Source organism: Centruroides sculpturatus, unplaced genomic scaffold (assembly GCF_000671375.1).
Source record: "Centruroides sculpturatus isolate CEXI.00-Female unplaced genomic scaffold, Cexi_2.0 scaffold329, whole genome shotgun sequence".
Taxonomy (NCBI): domain Eukaryota; kingdom Metazoa; phylum Arthropoda; class Arachnida; order Scorpiones; family Buthidae; genus Centruroides; species Centruroides sculpturatus.
The window spans coordinates 490309-508495 of record NW_019384479.1 but is presented as its reverse complement, the minus strand read 5'-3'; the positions used below and the strand labels follow the sequence as shown (position 1 = coordinate 508495).

Below are 18187 nucleotides of genomic sequence, written 5' to 3'. Positions count from 1 at the left end.
CCATTTAAAAAAAAATTCGAATTGTTACAAAATAAATATTTAACAACTGCGGGAATTCTGTACACGATGTACAAAAAAAATTGCACGTAATTATATACAATATTTGAAGTGATTTTTCACTTAATCTTGCCTTACCGTCTCCCTCTTACGATAGTCAGACTAGATAATTCGACCTACGTCGCAGTTTGAGATGTTATAAAAAAAAAATCGCGATCGGTTTCGACAGAAGTAATCCGTAAAACGGTGCCATTTGCGGACATTTTAGCAGTTTTTTTAAAATTATTAATTAAAATAAAACGATCACCTCACATTCACAGAGCGGATATTTCCATGTTTTGACAAGACTGTCTCATGGCTTCGTTCTCTTTTTCTACCAGGTAGGAGGAATACACGGATTTATCGTCCGATTGGGAAGAGTTTTCGTTGCAGCCGTCTATGGGAGGTTGGTTTTCTCTTCCCGATTCCGTATCTCTCGACTTGTTAACGAAATCCGGATTATCCAATATACCCGTTCGTTTTCGATGTTTCTGTTTGTATCTTCCCGATCTGGAGACTGACATCTGATGACGATTCCTCTGTCGATCGAAAGCGGGAGAACCGTCGTTCTGATCATCTTTGCCGTGTTCTTCTTTCTGAGTAATCCTTTCTTTCTTGTGTTTCGGGTTCCAAAACTTCCACAAAGACATGCTGCTCTTACATGGCAGATACACGAATTAGCATCACATGTCTCGGCTGTGTAATAGATAAGCAGATTCCTTATCGCTTCCCCACTATACGGAATCGAAAGGTTGGACTGTCGGGTTGTTACCACGCCGCTGTTTACGGAATAATGATATGTAGCGGAAGCAACCTATCCTCCGCTTCACTGATAGCAACATGTCCGAATCCAGCCATTGTGTGGCTTCCTTTGTCCGTCTGGGCGGAGTTGTCGAAACTGCTGAGCGGCTATGCCACACAAATCAGCGCATCTCGACTTTTTTGTTCCGTCCTCGAAACGCAAAAAAAGAAAAATATTTTTAAAAATTTAAATTCATAATCTTATATAATATTTTTTTAAATTTTATTATTATTATTATTATTTAAGAAAATGTTTTTCTATCACCGTGTTCTACTTTTTTCTTCGTAGAAAATTATAACCGAAGGCATAGATTGATACAGATACAGATTTTAGTATCTTATATAAATCTGTAGAATCTGATTATTAAAATATTCTTGTGTACGTATTGTAAAATATATATCTTATTGGATTTAAAAAAGGTGAATGGCGAAAAAAGCGAGGATAAAAAAAAGTCGATGGGTTTCGTGACTGAATCCATTGAAAGATCGAAGCGTAATGGAAACTCAATATGTAATAGATATTAGTTGACCCGATCAGCTATCGGACATTGTAACACTTTACCTACACGACTTATACACAAGAATTGCTTTTACGGCCGTTTTTAATGTCAATCGTTTGATCGAAATGTCAGGTTAGATCCGAATTGCATCCCGTCACGAATTTCCTTATCGTGGCAGAAAATCATTTAACGAAAACAACCGAATAATAAAAAAAAAACTGCATTAATAAACAAAAACGGAAAGTTTTGTTCGAATTTTTTTCCTTCTAAATTTAAAAATTTGTTCGGTGTGACGTCAACTTAGACTGCATCCAATAAGAATTAAATACAGACCGTCTCCTAGCAACGGAGTCACGCGAGTTATGGGCGTCGCCATCTAGTAGCACGATCTTGTAACATCCTTTCTTTTATAAATGAAATAGTGCGGGAGGATGCATTGGATCTGAATCACATTGACCCGAAAATGTGGATGACATCCAACAATAGACCGCGTTGTCTTAAATTACACGCTACCTGTCGTTTCTCGGATTTTTTTTTCTTTTCGACAAAGCGTTGCTAGTAAGCTTCGACATAGATAAAAAAAAAAACGCTAAATAAATGGTGGAAATGAATTACGCACGAAAATTATGTATTAATCATGTTAAGAGAATTAATTTATCTTTTCACGAAAAAGATGATTGAATTTCGAAACTTTCGCCGAATGCACTTGAATACGCGTTGATTATGGTATCATTATATAGGTCGACTGCATTATCGGCAAGCTTGATTAATAGTCTAGGACATTATCAAGGACAAAAGGAAATTCGGTTATTGGGGTCATTAAATAAATTGTAAACAATAGAAATCTTCGAATTAAACATCAGTTCTTATTTTTCTTATAATATATTCCGCCTTTTCTCCGCGCCATCGAGAAAAACGCTTGGTAGATTATGAAATTATGTAATATTTATTGAATTGGCGATTGTAGAGCTCCAGTTGTTTCAAAACTTGAAAAGATCCGATTATTCGTATTGGAATTCTACACGAGCCGGACTCAATGTAACCTTGCTACGCCCTTGTCGGTTGATAATCAAGTAATGACCACTCAAGCATGCAGACACGCACAAGGGGAGGAGGATTCAAGTCCGATGAACGTGGAAGTAATTCGAATATAATGCACGATTTTAATCTTTGTAGATCTGTCATCCAAAAAATTCGAAATTCTTTCCTATAATCTTTTAAGTTTTGATGATTCTGCGAAATGGACATGATCGCCATCATTTCCAGATATATTTGTCATGGATGAAGGGCAAGGACAAAAATAATGCTATTTATCATTTTCAATTACCTTTCTATATTCGTTATGATTAATGTATTCGTTTATTCAACCTTTTAAAATTTACAAAATTAGAGTGAATATCAGAAAACGGGTATTAAATGTCTTTCCAAGTATTATTTCGTAATCTGATAATGTTTTATGAACTAGTTTCATAATGATAGGGTACAATTTTTGAGTCATTTTGATCCCTTCCTCCGTGTTGTGTACAATGTTTTTAATTACATATATAATATTTCATTGATCCTCAGACATTGAAGAAATTACTTTAAAAAGTTCTGCAAATATTTTCTAATTGATAATTTATAAAACATCACTAGTAACTAGGCTTATGTATGCCACTGATACCTCTAAAACATGTCCACGTAGATACATAGTGCCTGGACACCTCAATCCTCCATCGTGTACTGTACAATGATGTACTGTACAGTACTATTCTCCACCCATTCTCCTTTGTCAATCGAACAAGCAAAAAAATGGATAATGTCTTACATGTGCAGCCCAAAATAATTATTATTGCATAATGACTACTAATTGTTTTTAGATATGCTCAACACTCATCAGTTGAAATAAGTTTTGCTGACAACATGTATTTAAATTATAAACTAATTGTTAACATTTTGAATGCCTTCAAGATGACATTTTAAATGCTGCCAAACAATACTTGTTTCAAGATAGTTGTATTGTTTTTTTAATTTGTTGTTACTTAATTCGTTTTATATTTCCTCGATTGTAAGACATGCAAGTTTGAAAGTGAATTTAAAGTATTTTTTTATGGAGGGAAAATTTTTACACCTCATATTTTTATATGTATTTTAATATTTATAGCTATTTAGTGTTTAACTGTAATCATTGAAGTATGAAGTTTTTTACTCAGCACTGCTATTGAATAGGTTGCAGGCAATTAAATGATGTGTTATGGAGAAATTTGATACCGTATGAAAGTTATATTTTTAAACATTTTAATTCTTTTGCTTTTTTTTGTTGTTGTTCAAATATGCGGAATGTAATTGTATAGAAAAATTAGTTTTAACTTTTGTCACCAGAGAAAAGATACCATTTGAATTTATATTACTAGCTTCTAGTTTAGTTTATAAAGAGAGTAACTATTTTATAATTGTTTTATCAACAGATACTAGAAAATATTTATAATTTACTGGAATATACTTTAAGTAAAATGATACAATAGAATTTTCTCAATTTATGTCCTTCCTTAGTTTCAGTTTATTTCCATTGAAGCAGATGTTCCTTGTTTGGATTTGTGTTTTTCCTCTAATTGTTTAAATTGGATATGTTTTTGTTTGCAAAATTTCTTTTTTCCATTTAGATAAATTTTGATTCATATATTCTGGATAACTGTTAGAAAATATTTGTGTTAGTGATAAATTGCACTTTATTTAGAGATTTTCCAAAAACTCAGTACAATTTTTTACTCTTTCACTTACTATTAACACAAAATGACTTTTACTAAATATTTATAGATTATCTTCAAAATAAACCTTCTGCTATACATTTATATGAAACATTTGATGCAAAGAGATAAAGATTGAAATGTTTTCAGTTGCTATTCAACAAAAGCAACCATAGAATGTTGATCCACAGAGTACTTGTTGAGGAACAATGTGCCCTTGCAGCTATAATTGCCCTACTCTTCCAATCTCCAGTATCTGTAGGCATTTCTTTTCTCCAGGATGAAGGAATAGCTGAAAGGTTGACATTTCACATCTGACAAGGTTCAAACAGCCATGCTGCAGCTCTCAAAGCAGTTGCAAAATATGACTTTGCTGACAGCTTCTAGTAGTGGTAGATATTGACAGTAGTGCATAGGAGTAGCATGGGGAAGTATTTCAAAGGTTACCTACCACCTTTTGAACTATTGCATCGTAAAACTTTTTTATTTATTCAATAATTGACTGACGAGAGTGGAAAGTAATAAATTAATATTTCATGGAAGCAAATTATTCTATATATTGTATCAGAGATACGTTTAAGAGACTGCACAATTATAGCACAGAGTATCACCATATCTTTTTCTACAGTTCTAGCAAAAAATTGTAAATTATGGCCAAAAACATTTAGGTTTAATACCAGTTTATACAGGCCTTCCTCATCTACTAGCAAGAACAAATATTTTAACATGTAAAAATTTCTGAGTGACTACTATGATGTGGAGATTCTGAAACATGTTTCAGAATCTCCACATCATAGCATATTTTGTAATTCTACACATGTATGTACACTGCTGGCCATTAAAATTGCAACACCAGGAAGGAATGATCGTACGAACGTCAAAATCATATGAAAGGAAGAAGAGGTTGGAATATACAAATGATTAGTATTTCAGCGTATTTAGACGAAGCAGAAGGGACAAACAACATCTGAAGCACTGCATAAAAGAAAAGTGCAGTGGATTTCTCATTCGGAAATCGCTTTGTAAGGTCGGGGTTTCATCAGAATATCATGTTATGCCTCGAATAAGAAGAAGAAATGCTTACTAGCAAGTGTCAGAATTCGATAGAGGCAGGATTGTTGCCTGCCCTAGAATGTGGATTATCATTCCATAATATTGCACTCACACTGGTCGAAATCCAACCACTGTCATGCAAATATGGAATCAATGGGTTGCTGAGGGTCTTACTGAACGGCAGGCAGGATCTCAACGCCCTCCCATGACTAATGCCTGAGAGAATAGACATATTGTGAGGTCGGCCGTGCAAAATCGTACAACCACATCATGGACCATTAGTCAGGAAATGTGCTTGTTTGCAGCATGTCCAGTATCTGCTCGTACGGTGGACGATGTTTGCAGCAGCATGGACTGTCAGCACGACGACCATTACTTCGGCTTCCCTTGACAATGCAGCATAGAGAGAGACGGCGACTCTGGTGCGCCCAACGACAAAGCTGGATACAGGTGTGGCACAATGTTGTCTTTTCAGACGAGTCCCGGTTCTGCTTGCAGCATTCTGATGGCTGTATACATGTCTGGAGGCTCCGAGGAGACCGCTCGTTACCTGCTTGTATTTGATATTGGCATAGGAGCCCTGCACCTGGTGTGATGATATGGGCAGCCATTGGGTACATTACATGCACATCTCTAGTTCGGATCGACGGTAATTTGAATGCAGATCGGTACATTTCTGACATCTTACGTCCAGTGGTTGTGCCCTATCTTCGAGGCCTGCGAAACGCCATCTTCCAACAAGATAATGCAAGACCTCATGTTGCACGTCGTGTTCTGACCTTCCTCAATACAGAGGGTATTCGATTGTTGCCCTGGCCTGCACGGTCTCCAGATCTCTCACCAATTGAAAACATCTGGTTATGGGTTGCTGAGAGACTGACCTGCCACCCCTCTCCTGCTAATACAGTCAATGAAGCGTAGCATAGACTTGAAGCAGCATGGAACAAGTTGCCCATTTCTGTCATCCAAGCCCAGTTTTACTCTATGTCTAACCGGATAAGGGCCATTTTAGCTGCCAGGGGTGGCAACTGTGTCTACTAATTTTGCACCCCTGTAAACCCCCAAATGGCTTGAAAATTTAATCATTTTGTCTTCCTGCCATACTGTTTATGTACAATAAATATCTTTTTTTTATTTGCTTTCCTTCTTGGTGTTGCAATTTTAATGGCCAGCAGTGTAAATACTATTTCACTTCTAAACATGTTCCAGACATATATTTGAGTGGGAGATATTAGAAATTGAAATACACTTAAGTGCATTTCTATCATCAATGCTGGTTATTCTGTTAAAAAGCTTGATTTTGTAATAGTTTTTTGATCTCTATCCACTATGTGAGCTTTAAATCTGGTCAAGAAAAAGTTTTCCTCCCTTATCTAAGCTGTTACTTTGGTTTCTTTATTCCATAAAGCAGCCATTTCTATAGCATTTGTTAGTTAATAACAAGGATTTATCTTTGATACATACCTGATTTTTCCCATAAATTCCTTTGATCAATAATTTTACTGGAGTTTTTTTATATATTGGTGCTACTTCTAGGATGTTACTTCTGTGGTTTATTACAAGAAGCAGTTCTTAGTGAAAGAATGGATCCTATTTGGTCTGATGTAAAACTGTTCCATTTGTGTACAAATTCTGATTTGGTTTTTCTCTGGGACACACAAGTAAGCAATCATATCATTTGTCTTGAAATTTTGTACACAATGCAATAGTACAATTATAAAATTTACAAACTTAAAATTCTTATAGTTTTGCAGTTTTACCTTTTTATGTATCATATGTGTGCTTTTTTTCCAAAAAATTATGACAAGAATCCTGAGTATGTGCACTATTACGACTTTTGACGGAACGATTACTTGAAGTCCCTTATGCCACGACTTTCCATAGCGAAACAGTTATGAATATAAAATGCAGTCATTGAATGAAGTTTATTACTGGTTTATGAGAGATGTACACAAAATACAATAATTTGAAAATGATTGATCTATGTGTGCTTAACAGCAGTTTTCGGAGATATCACTGGTTTTTTCATTTTGTGTTTTATAAATTGTAGCCGTGTATTATCTGTGAAAGCTCGTAAGATGAAAAATGGAGATAAGTCAGATGGCACCCAGGAATACCATTCTTCCGAAGTTGCAGTAAAAGCTAAAGGAAAAAGCATAGCATTTCATATGTTTCCTAGACAACTAATACTTTTAAAAATTAAGTCTTTTTGTCTAGATGGATCAAGTGTTGCAAAAGGGACAATAAATTTTATCCAGATACAAGTAGAATATATTTCATTCTACTTATTCTGTTCATTTTGTTCATAAAGTTTATGAAAGATTTACAAAATGAATTGTTGGATAAGTCAAAGATACAGTACATTCATATATATTACTTGTTTTAGTATAAAATTGCAGAATATTTTCTATTTCGGGTTTACCAGTCTGAAAGATTCTGAAGAAAACAGCTGTCCTTACATTAAATTTACTGGATAGAATAAACCCACCAGTTTCAGAATGAAAAAGAAGTTAATGATCTTTTAACAAATACTGATGACAATAGTAACAATCTTGAAGATGAATACCATTATGAAATACTAGCTGTTACCTGCGACTTCGCCCGCGGAGGTTTTGCAAGCAAACCCCATTTATATTCGGTATTTCAACAACCATATTAATTGTTATATAACACCTACTGCTGAGAATTGCTGAGAATCAAACAAACTATTTTGAATTTGATCAATTTTCTGGAACGTTTACAATTGTTCTATAATATAAAAAATTGAAATATATAAAAATATTTATAACAATGTCTGAAATGTTATTAATTTAATACACTTAAATACTTAATGAAGACTAAAAGTAACAAAAAATCGCATCTAAAATAGTACAGTAGAAGCCGTTCTTCCAGTTAAGACTTAATCCTCTCCCTCCCGTGGGGGAATTTCAAAAAATCCCTTCTTAGTGAGCGTTTTCATGACATACCCTAACTGTGTACCAAATTTCACCTTTTTAGGTTCCTGGGCGATGATGAATCAGTGAGTGAATGAGTCAGTCAGTCAGGATAAGCAACTGTTAGAAGAATATGTTTTAAAATCAGAGTATGAAAAATTGCTACTTCTATTATTTTCTTATAAACAATTTATTACAATATTAAAAAAGAAGAAATACCTGTTGTCTAAATCTAAAAACAAATTAACTGGTTTGATTTTTGTTCTTTTTTGTAGACCTTTGTTCCAGTTAACTACAGATTTGTTAACAAAAATAGTAGTATTTCTTGCTGTAATACCTTAATGTAAAGGCTATTGACATATTAGGTTGTTCAGAAAGTAATTTTGTTTTTTCTATGAAAAAAAAATAATAATTTTCTTATTTTATTGAATTATATAATAATTATATATTTTGGTCTAATCTTTGCCATCTTTCTGGTGGTAGCATGATTCCACACTCATAAAAGTTTCGATCTTTACTTACAAAAACTGATCCAAGTGATTTTTGACATTTTCATTTGAAGTAAATGTTTTATCGTTTGTTACTTGTCCTGGTCTTTACAAAATTGCTTAATCTGAGGATGATGGGTGTGGTAGCACATTCCATCCAAGTTGTAACAGCTTCTGACAAGTTATCAAACTTGTGAGGCATTATGGTGAAACACTGTATCTTTTCTGTTGATCAAGTCTGGCCTTTTCTGTTTGATGGTATCACTCAATTTGTCCAATTGTCTGGAAAAAACAGTTTCCTTAAAATCCCACCAAACAGAGCATTACTTTTTTTTATGAATATTGGCTTTCAAAGTGCTTTGAGCCAGCTCATCTCTTCTACTCCATTATTGCTTGTTGTTATTGTGAAATCCGGAATTTTTACAGAATTTTCTGATTAATATCCCACAGTTTCCTAAGCCTCCAATTAGATTTTCGTTTAGGATTGAAAAGAAAATTAAACAGAAAAAGGGAAAAATTCCAATTTCCCCTTTCATTCGAAGTAAACATCTGTCCATTTCCCACACTAATCCCTCGTTCCAACTCCAAAGTTGATAGTTAGCAGGAGCCCGGGGACAACTTTGACCCATCCGAGTACCTTTTACCTCACAACAATCGGCCACGTGACCATTCTCCCACGACGAACTTATAAAAACCACTTCCTTCCCCTTTTTTCGAGGGAGTCGTTCAAGAACAGAAGCAAGAGAAGATAACTAAAAAGAAAATAGTGTCCATTTCCTACCCCATAGAACTTTCCTGAACTGGATAAAACAATAAGTAAAGAGGTATGGAACCAATTACTGTAAGCTCTCTCTCGGCCGCTCTGCGCCTTAGGGACGCGAACTAGATGCTGTACTACCCGCCATTAGATCTAATAAATTGTTGTTTCTTGTTAAAATTTGCCTCTTCGTTTACTCGTATATAGTCCATCCCCTTACCGACGGCACTCCTCCCTCCACCACTCGATCCGAACATTTAATCCCGTTACAGAGGGAAAAAGAGAAAATTTTGCCATCTTGACAGTGATCAGGTTTCACGACCTGTCGCCGTACAGGGAGCCCTTCAACTCTTCCCAGCGGTTCACAGTATTGTTATAATAAATCCATTTTTTGTTACCAGTTATGCTTCACTTCAAAAATGGATCATTTTCTTGATGTTTGAGAAGCAAATTACAGGTGTCAATGCGACGGAGCAAATCTCTCTCTTTAATGAAATGAAACAGTCATTTCAAGTGATCATAAATGGTTGAATTCGACAAATTTAATCTCTTAGTGATTTCTTGTGTTGTTATTTGGCAGTTTGCTTCAATCAATATCTTTATTTTGTCCTCAATTAGCTTAAATTGGCCTTCCAGAATGTGGTGCATCTTCAATATAAAAATTGCCAGAACCAAAATTTTGCAAACCAGATTTGTCATCATCTCTGTACACGTCACACAAGTTTTTTCTTGCTTGAACAGCATTCTCACCTTTTCAGTAATGAAAAAGCAAAATATGCCAAAAATGCTGCTTTTGATTTTCCATATTTGATGAGATACATTACATACAAGAAAGACACGAGTACTTTCCCAGGCTAAACCAAATAAAAAGATGAGACACCGGCACTTCAGGGCATTTGTCCCCGTGAAGTAGTGTTCGTCCTCAGTTCCTCGTTGGCCATACATAGCAGACACCACTGGACTATCCCAAGATGCCATGCAGTAGATGCACATCTCTGGTTTCAACAGATGATGCCATAAGAAGACAGACTCGCCATTATTCACCCGCATTCCTCTCCAAGGTATCTTGTTAGCCAATTGTTTATAAACTCTCTAATTCGAGATTAGCCAGGCACGCGTTCACAGCATAGGAAGTAGAATAGTCATTACGCCTTGTAAGATTTGATATTATCTGCTTGTATTTTCTTATATATCCTAGATATATATTAAACTTTTGTTATGTTTGTTAAACCTGTTTGCCTGTCTCTCGCTTGGGAAAACAGACACCCTCTCAACTTACATTTTCGAGTGGGGAGTGCGCACGGGTATCTACCCTCCTACATCATTTAAGAATCCTAACTGGTGTTAGTCCTGACGTCGGACAAATCTCACAATAATGTTAACTTACTGACTAAAGCTAACAAACCCTAATCTAATTTAACCTAACTGGAAACCAAGCTAAAAGTTCCTAATCTAACTTGCAACTAGGACTAACTGAATTTAGACTGAAAAAGAAGACAGAATTAAAATACAAAGTTGAAAGGCAGTTATACTGACAGTTGAAACAAAGCAAGAGAAAGCTAATTGCCATCCGTGCCCCTGGAGTGAATGCTCTCAAGAGCCCCATTAAGGATATGAATGCGAGTAGATGATGGAAAATTGTGCGCGCGTGTGTGTGAATGAGTTGGTGTGGGTAGCAAGGCCAGATGTACCTTTCAAGAATAGCAGCTCTCATTAAACTATCCCTAATGTGATTGTACCTATTGTAGCGAAAAAATAAGTGAAGTGCTGTTTGGTCCTCTTGAATACCACAATCGCATTGTGGATTGTCCCAAAGGTTAAATCACAAAACAACAATCATTTGATGAGAAAAAAAAATGCAAAGAATCAAAATTTTTTTACAAATAAGTCGTGAAATGTCAGCTGTCAAAATATATAATGACAATATGATTTAGAATGAAATTGGCAGCTAAAATACAACTAATCCTTCTAGTGGTAAAAAAACGAAATTACTTTCCAAACAACCCAATATCTTCTATTTAAAAAAATAAACTGCAGTAATCTTTGCCATCTTTATCATCAATGAAGAATTGTACATCAAGTAAATTTACGACAAGGAGTATTAAAAGATATCTTATTAATGTTGAAATTGGCTGGAGAAAATTTTGACTTTCAAAAAAGCAGTGGTGCTTTCATTCAATGAAGTCAAAATCATACTCTTAAAGCAGTTTGAAATGATTTTTTATATTAAGAAACATCTTAAAATGTTATGTTGCTCACCAAAATAACATAACATAGCTATTTGTAAATGAACAATGGAAATTATTGGTTGTGTGTATGTTTTAAGATATAATTTTTATTTATATAAATTAGGCTGGAAGGACAATTGGTTCAAAATTCATTTCTAATTTTTCATCTGCTAATCAGTTATCTTTATTTTCTTAGTCTTTGCTTGTAATAAATATATAGTAGAGTTAATGATTGTATTCTAACTAAAATGTACAGTGGTTAAAATTATTTTACTTTATTTTGTTGGTATTAGCAAAGGGATTTATTCAACTGGCTTATACATAAACTTTTGCATGAGTATCATTATCTAATCATTTATAACTAGTAATCAAAAATGTTATTGCTTACCTGAAATGAAATGTTTCTGACAAACTCTTGTATTGATATTCACTTTATCCGTATTGAAATTTTTCCAGTTAATTCTTGAGAACCATGCAAATTGCTTGGTCATAAAAGCTCCTCAGTTTGAGGTTCTTGATGACAAATAATGCTGGGAATTTTAAAAAATGACATTTGTTTGTTCTTGAGTGAACTAACATCACACCCAATTACATAAAAATTTACCACAGTGATATTTGCGACGAATAAACAACACACAAACACCAGCTAAAGTGCACGTAAATACACCACAAAGATGGCATTGGACAATGGCGCATGATCACTTGAAACCTCTATATTTAGTCCTTGTAAACATTGTAAACTATTAATTTTTTATATACTACTTTCAAAGAAAAAGACCAAGAAAACTGTAATGTGTATCCATTTTATTATAAAATAGTAGGTGGATAAACTTCCATTTCTTCAGGTGCATTGCACTTATGAAATAAACTATTTCAAAACTGGAATGTTTAATTATTCTTCTTAAATAAAAACATATCCAACTCTGGCCGTTGGCAAATTCAAAGAAAACAAGTTTCTTTGGCATATCAAATATATGTATCTTTGGCTTTCACATTGAGCAATGTACAGTCTATTTTCTATTTTAAAACTCATTGCAAGTTTTATAAATATGATACTATGACATATAAAATGAATCAATATATAAAACATTTACATAATAATATTGGTTATCCATCATTATGAATTATTCTACAATTTGCTATACAAAGGTATTATTGGCTAACTAAAAATATACTTTACAATTTGACAAAATAATATCAATGTTTTTACAAATGACAATAAATTATAAATATAGGAACAATATATATTGAATGAGTGATTATTGATTCAAGAATTATAAATGTTTGCTTGAGTATTTGAATAATTTGTTCATTTTGTTCAGTTCCATTTGAATGAAATTAGAAAATATTTTTTGGCCCCATTGACTTTTTTGATGATAACTGGCCATTTTTATGTAAGGGTGATTACTACTAATCGTCTTTGGAATGAGGCCATATTCCATTCATGGAAAGCGATCTGCGTTCTCTTGTAACAGTCCATTGAGCAAACGATTTAAATCTTCTGATAAGCTCTTGTCTCACGGCTGCAGTAAATTTTGTTACCAGACACAAAGCGGTGGCCACGGCAAACACAAGATTGTAAAAAAGCACGATGTAAAAATTTCCTAGCCATTCGATTCTTCCGAAATCGCCCAATAAATCAAAATTTGTTATACCTGATTAAAAGAAATATACAGCTTCTGTTATCAAGAAATTCCATTAAATACTAAAGTTTGACAGTTTTTATAAATTTAAATTTTATTCTATATACTTAAGCACTTTGTACAAATTTGAAAATGTTAAAGTTGTATGACATTTTTTAAAAGCATGAAATTTAAATTCTCAAAAATAAACTTTAATGTTCTAGTGAATATAGTCTGTAGCATTATAATATAAAACCAGAGTGAATTTTAATTCTCTTGGAAAATATCATTCAAAAATTTTTGAATGCTTAATAATACACTGATGTTGGTTAAATTATAAATTGTTTTGAATTTGTATCAAATAAGTGGTTTGTATAGCAAAATTAAATTATGATAATTATATAAATGCAATATGGTTTATGCCAGGCCAAAGAAAGCATAATAAAATTATTAACATCTGTACTTCAAGCAATCCCTGAAATGTATGTAGTCATCTGATTCAGTTTTTTTTTTAAATGTGAAACAGCTTTTAATAGTTCAAATATTTGAACTATCCAAATGTATAACAATTGTTTTTGAAATTCATGTCGTATTTACTCGCATATAAGATGATTTTATTCATTTTTCACTGCTTCAAAAACCTAGATTGTCCTATATGCAGTAGCAAAGGATTTTTTGCACTTTTGAATAATTTTTGTAAACCGTGTATTTGCATTTTTTACCAGATGCTCACTTTCTGGTGTTTAAAAACAACTATTTTATCTGGGTCGTTTGAATCGTTCTTGTGTATTACCAGGAGTAAAGACGAATAGCAATAGGAAAAGCAAAGCTTTTGAATTGAAATTCCAAAATCACATGGGAGTAGGGAATTCGATCCCGGTCCTTATTTCTAATCCCGGGATTATTTCGGTATTGAGGGTTAATAAAAAATAAGAAAATCTTATAGATATCAAAAATCAAAATTTAGACAAAAATCAACGCATTTTACGGTATACACCTAGTTAATACAGACTTAGAGTCAGACTAACCAGACTTAAAATCACTGTTTCATGTTAAATTTATTCTTTTTNACTATTTCACTTCTAAACATGTTCCAGACATATATTTGAGTGGGAGATATTAGAAATTGAAATACACTTAAGTGCATTTCTATCATCAATGCTGGTTATTCTGTTAAAAAGCTTGATTTTGTAATAGTTTTTTGATCTCTATCCACTATGTGAGCTTTAAATCTGGTCAAGAAAAAGTTTTCCTCCCTTATCTAAGCTGTTACTTTGGTTTCTTTATTCCATAAAGCAGCCATTTCTATAGCATTTGTTAGTTAATAACAAGGATTTATCTTTGATACATACCTGATTTTTCCCATAAATTCCTTTGATCAATAATTTTACTGGAGTTTTTTTATATATTGGTGCTACTTCTAGGATGTTACTTCTGTGGTTTATTACAAGAAGCAGTTCTTAGTGAAAGAATGGATCCTATTTGGTCTGATGTAAAACTGTTCCATTTGTGTACAAATTCTGATTTGGTTTTTCTCTGGGACACACAAGTAAGCAATCATATCATTTGTCTTGAAATTTTGTACACAATGCAATAGTACAATTATAAAATTTACAAACTTAAAATTCTTATAGTTTTGCAGTTTTACCTTTTTATGTATCATATGTGTGCTTTTTTTCCAAAAAATTATGACAAGAATCCTGAGTATATGCACTATTACGACTTTTGACGGAACGATTACTTGAAGTCCCTTATGCCACGACTTTCCATAGCGAAACAGTTATGAATATAAAATGCAGTCATTGAATGAAGTTTATTACTGGTTTATGAGAGATGTACACAAAATACAATAATTTGAAAATGATTGATCTATGTGTGCTTAACAGCAGTTTTCGGAGATATCACTGGTTTTTTCATTTTGTGTTTTATAAATTGTAGCCGTGTATTATCTGTGAAAGCTCGTAAGATGAAAAATGGAGATAAGTCAGATGGCACCCAGGAATACCATTCTTCCGAAGTTGCAGTAAAAGCTAAAGGAAAAAGCATAGCATTTCATATGTTTCCTAGACAACTAATACTTTTAAAAATTAAGTCTTTTTGTCTAGATGGATCAAGTGTTGCAAAAGGGACAATAAATTTTATCCAGATACAAGTAGAATATATTTCATTCTACTTATTCTGTTCATTTTGTTCATAAAGTTTATGAAAGATTTACAAAATGAATTGTTGGATAAGTCAAAGATACAGTACATTCATATATATTACTTGTTTTAGTATAAAATTGCAGAATATTTTCTATTTCGGGTTTACCAGTCTGAAAGATTCTGAAGAAAACAGCTGTCCTTACATTAAATTTACTGGATAGAATAAACCCACCAGTTTCAGAATGAAAAAGAAGTTAATGATCTTTTAACAAATACTGATGACAATAGTAACAATCTTGAAGATGAATACCATTATGAAATACTAGCTGTTACCTGCGACTTCGCCCGCGGAGGTTTTGCAAGCAAACCCCATTTATATTCGGTATTTCAACAACCATATTAATTGTTATATAACACCTACTGCTGAGAATTGCTGAGAATCAAACAAACTATTTTGAATTTGATCAATTTTCTGGAACGTTTACAATTGTTCTATAATATAAAAAATTGAAATATATAAAAATATTTATAACAATGTCTGAAATGTTATTAATTTAATACACTTAAATACTTAATGAAGACTAAAAGTAACAAAAAATCGCATCTAAAATAGTACAGTAGAAGCCGTTCTTCCAGTTAAGACTTAATCCTCTCCCTCCCGTGGGGGAATTTCAAAAAATCCCTTCTTAGTGAGCGTTTTCATGACATACCCTAACTGTGTACCAAATTTCACCTTTTTAGGTTCCTGGGCGATGATGAATCAGTGAGTGAATGAGTCAGTCAGTCAGGATAAGCAACTGTTAGAAGAATATGTTTTAAAATCAGAGTATGAAAAATTGCTACTTCTATTATTTTCTTATAAACAATTTATTACAATATTAAAAAAGAAGAAATACCTGTTGTCTAAATCTAAAAACAAATTAACTGGTTTGATTTTTGTTCTTTTTTGTAGACCTTTGTTCCAGTTAACTACAGATTTGTTAACAAAAATAGTAGTATTTCTTGCTGTAATACCTTAATGTAAAGGCTATTGACACATTAGGTTGTTCAGAAAGTAATTTTGTTTTTTCTATGAAAAAAAAATAATAATTTTCTTATTTTATTGAATTATATAATAATTATATATTTTGGTCTAATCTTTGCCATCTTTCTGGTGGTAGCATGATTCCACACTCATAAAAGTTTCGATCTTTACTTACAAAAACTGATCCAAGTGATTTTTGACATTTTCATTTGAAGTAAATGTTTTATCGTTTGTTACTTGTCCTGGTCTTTACAAAATTGCTTAATCTGAGGATGATGGGTGTGGTAGCAACATTCCATCCAAGTTGTAACAGCTTCTGACAAGTTATCAAACTTGTGAGGCATTATGGTGAAACACTGTATCTTTTCTGTTGATCAAGTCTGGCCTTTTCTGTTTGATGGTATCACTCAATTTGTCCAATTGTCTGGAAAAAACAGTTTCCTTAAAATCCCACCAAACAGAGCATTACTTTTTTTTATGAATATTGGCTTTCAAAGTGCTTTGAGCCAGCTCATCTCTTCTACTCCATTATTGCTTGTTGTTATTGTGAAATCCGGAATTTTTACAGAATTTTCTGATTAATATCCCACAGTTTCCTAAGCCTCCAATTAGATTTTCGTTTAGGATTGAAAAGAAAATTAAACAGAAAAAGGGAAAAATTCCAATTTCCCCTTTCATTCGAAGTAAACATCTGTCCATTTCCCACACTAATCCCTCGTTCCAACTCCAAAGTTGATAGTTAGCAGGAGCCCGGGGACAACTTTGACCCATCCGAGTACCTTTTACCTCACAACAATCGGCCACGTGACCATTCTCCCACGACGAACTTATAAAAACCACTTCCTTCCCCTTTTTTCGAGGGAGTCGTTCAAGAACAGAAGCAAGAGAAGATAACTAAAAAGAAAATAGTGTCCATTTCCTACCCCATAGAACTTTCCTGAACTGGATAAAACAATAAGTAAAGAGGTATGGAACCAATTACTGTAAGCTCTCTCTCGGCCGCTCTGGGCCTTAGGGACGCGAACTAGATGCTGTACTACCCGCCATTAGATCTAATAAATTGTTGTTTCTTGTTAAAATTTGCCTCTTCGTTTACTCGTATATAGTCCATCCCCTTACCGACGGCACTCCTCCCTCCACCACTCGATCCGAACATTTAATCCCGTTACAGAGGGAAAAAGAGAAAATTTTGCCATCTTGACAGTGATCAGGTTTCACGACCTGTCGCCGTACAGGGAGCCCTTCAACTCTTCCCAGCGGTTCACAGTATTGTTATAATAAATCCATTTTTTGTTACCAGTTATGCTTCACTTCAAAAATGGATCATTTTCTTGATGTTTGAGAAGCAAATTACAGGTGTCAATGCGACGGAGCAAATCTCTCTCTTTAATGAAATGAAACAGTCATTTCAAGTGATCATAAATGGTTGAATTCGACAAATTTAATCTCTTAGTGATTTCTTGTGTTGTTATTTGGCAGTTTGCTTCAATCAATATCTTTATTTTGTCCTCAATTAGCTTAAATTGGCCTTCCAGAATGTGGTGCATCTTCAATATAAAAATTGCCAGAACCAAAATTTTGCAAACCAGATTTGTCATCATCTCTGTACACGTCACACAAGTTTTTTCTTGCTTGAACAGCATTCTCACCTTTTCAGTAATGAAAAAGCAAAATATGCCAAAAATGCTGCTTTTGATTTTCCATATTTGATGAGATACATTACATACAAGAAAGACACGAGTACTTTCCCAGGCTAAACCAAATAAAAAGATGAGACACCGGCACTTCAGGGCATTTGTCCCCGTGAAGTAGTGTTCGTCCTCAGTTCCTCGTTGGCCATACATAGCAGACACCACTGGACTATCCCAAGATGCC

At 33.6% G+C, this 18187-nt stretch overlaps 1 protein-coding gene across 1 annotated transcript; it reads right to left on the bottom strand.

Annotated features, from left to right (window-relative positions):
- Positions 1–268: 268 nt before the first annotated feature.
- Positions 269–1883, bottom strand: LOC111621407. The gene has a single exon (XM_023363526.1). The coding sequence runs from the start codon at positions 684–686 to the stop codon at positions 312–314; it is 375 nt and encodes a 124-aa protein (XP_023219294.1). The 5' UTR covers positions 687–1883; the 3' UTR covers positions 269–311.
- Between the last annotated feature and the right edge of the window lie 16304 nt (positions 1884–18187).

What these genes read in the sequence shown, in the direction of transcription:
- LOC111621407 (XM_023363526.1), bottom strand. Translation starts at nt 686, where the DNA reads ATGTCTTTGTGGAAGTTTTGGAACCCGAAACACAAGAAAGAAAGGATT.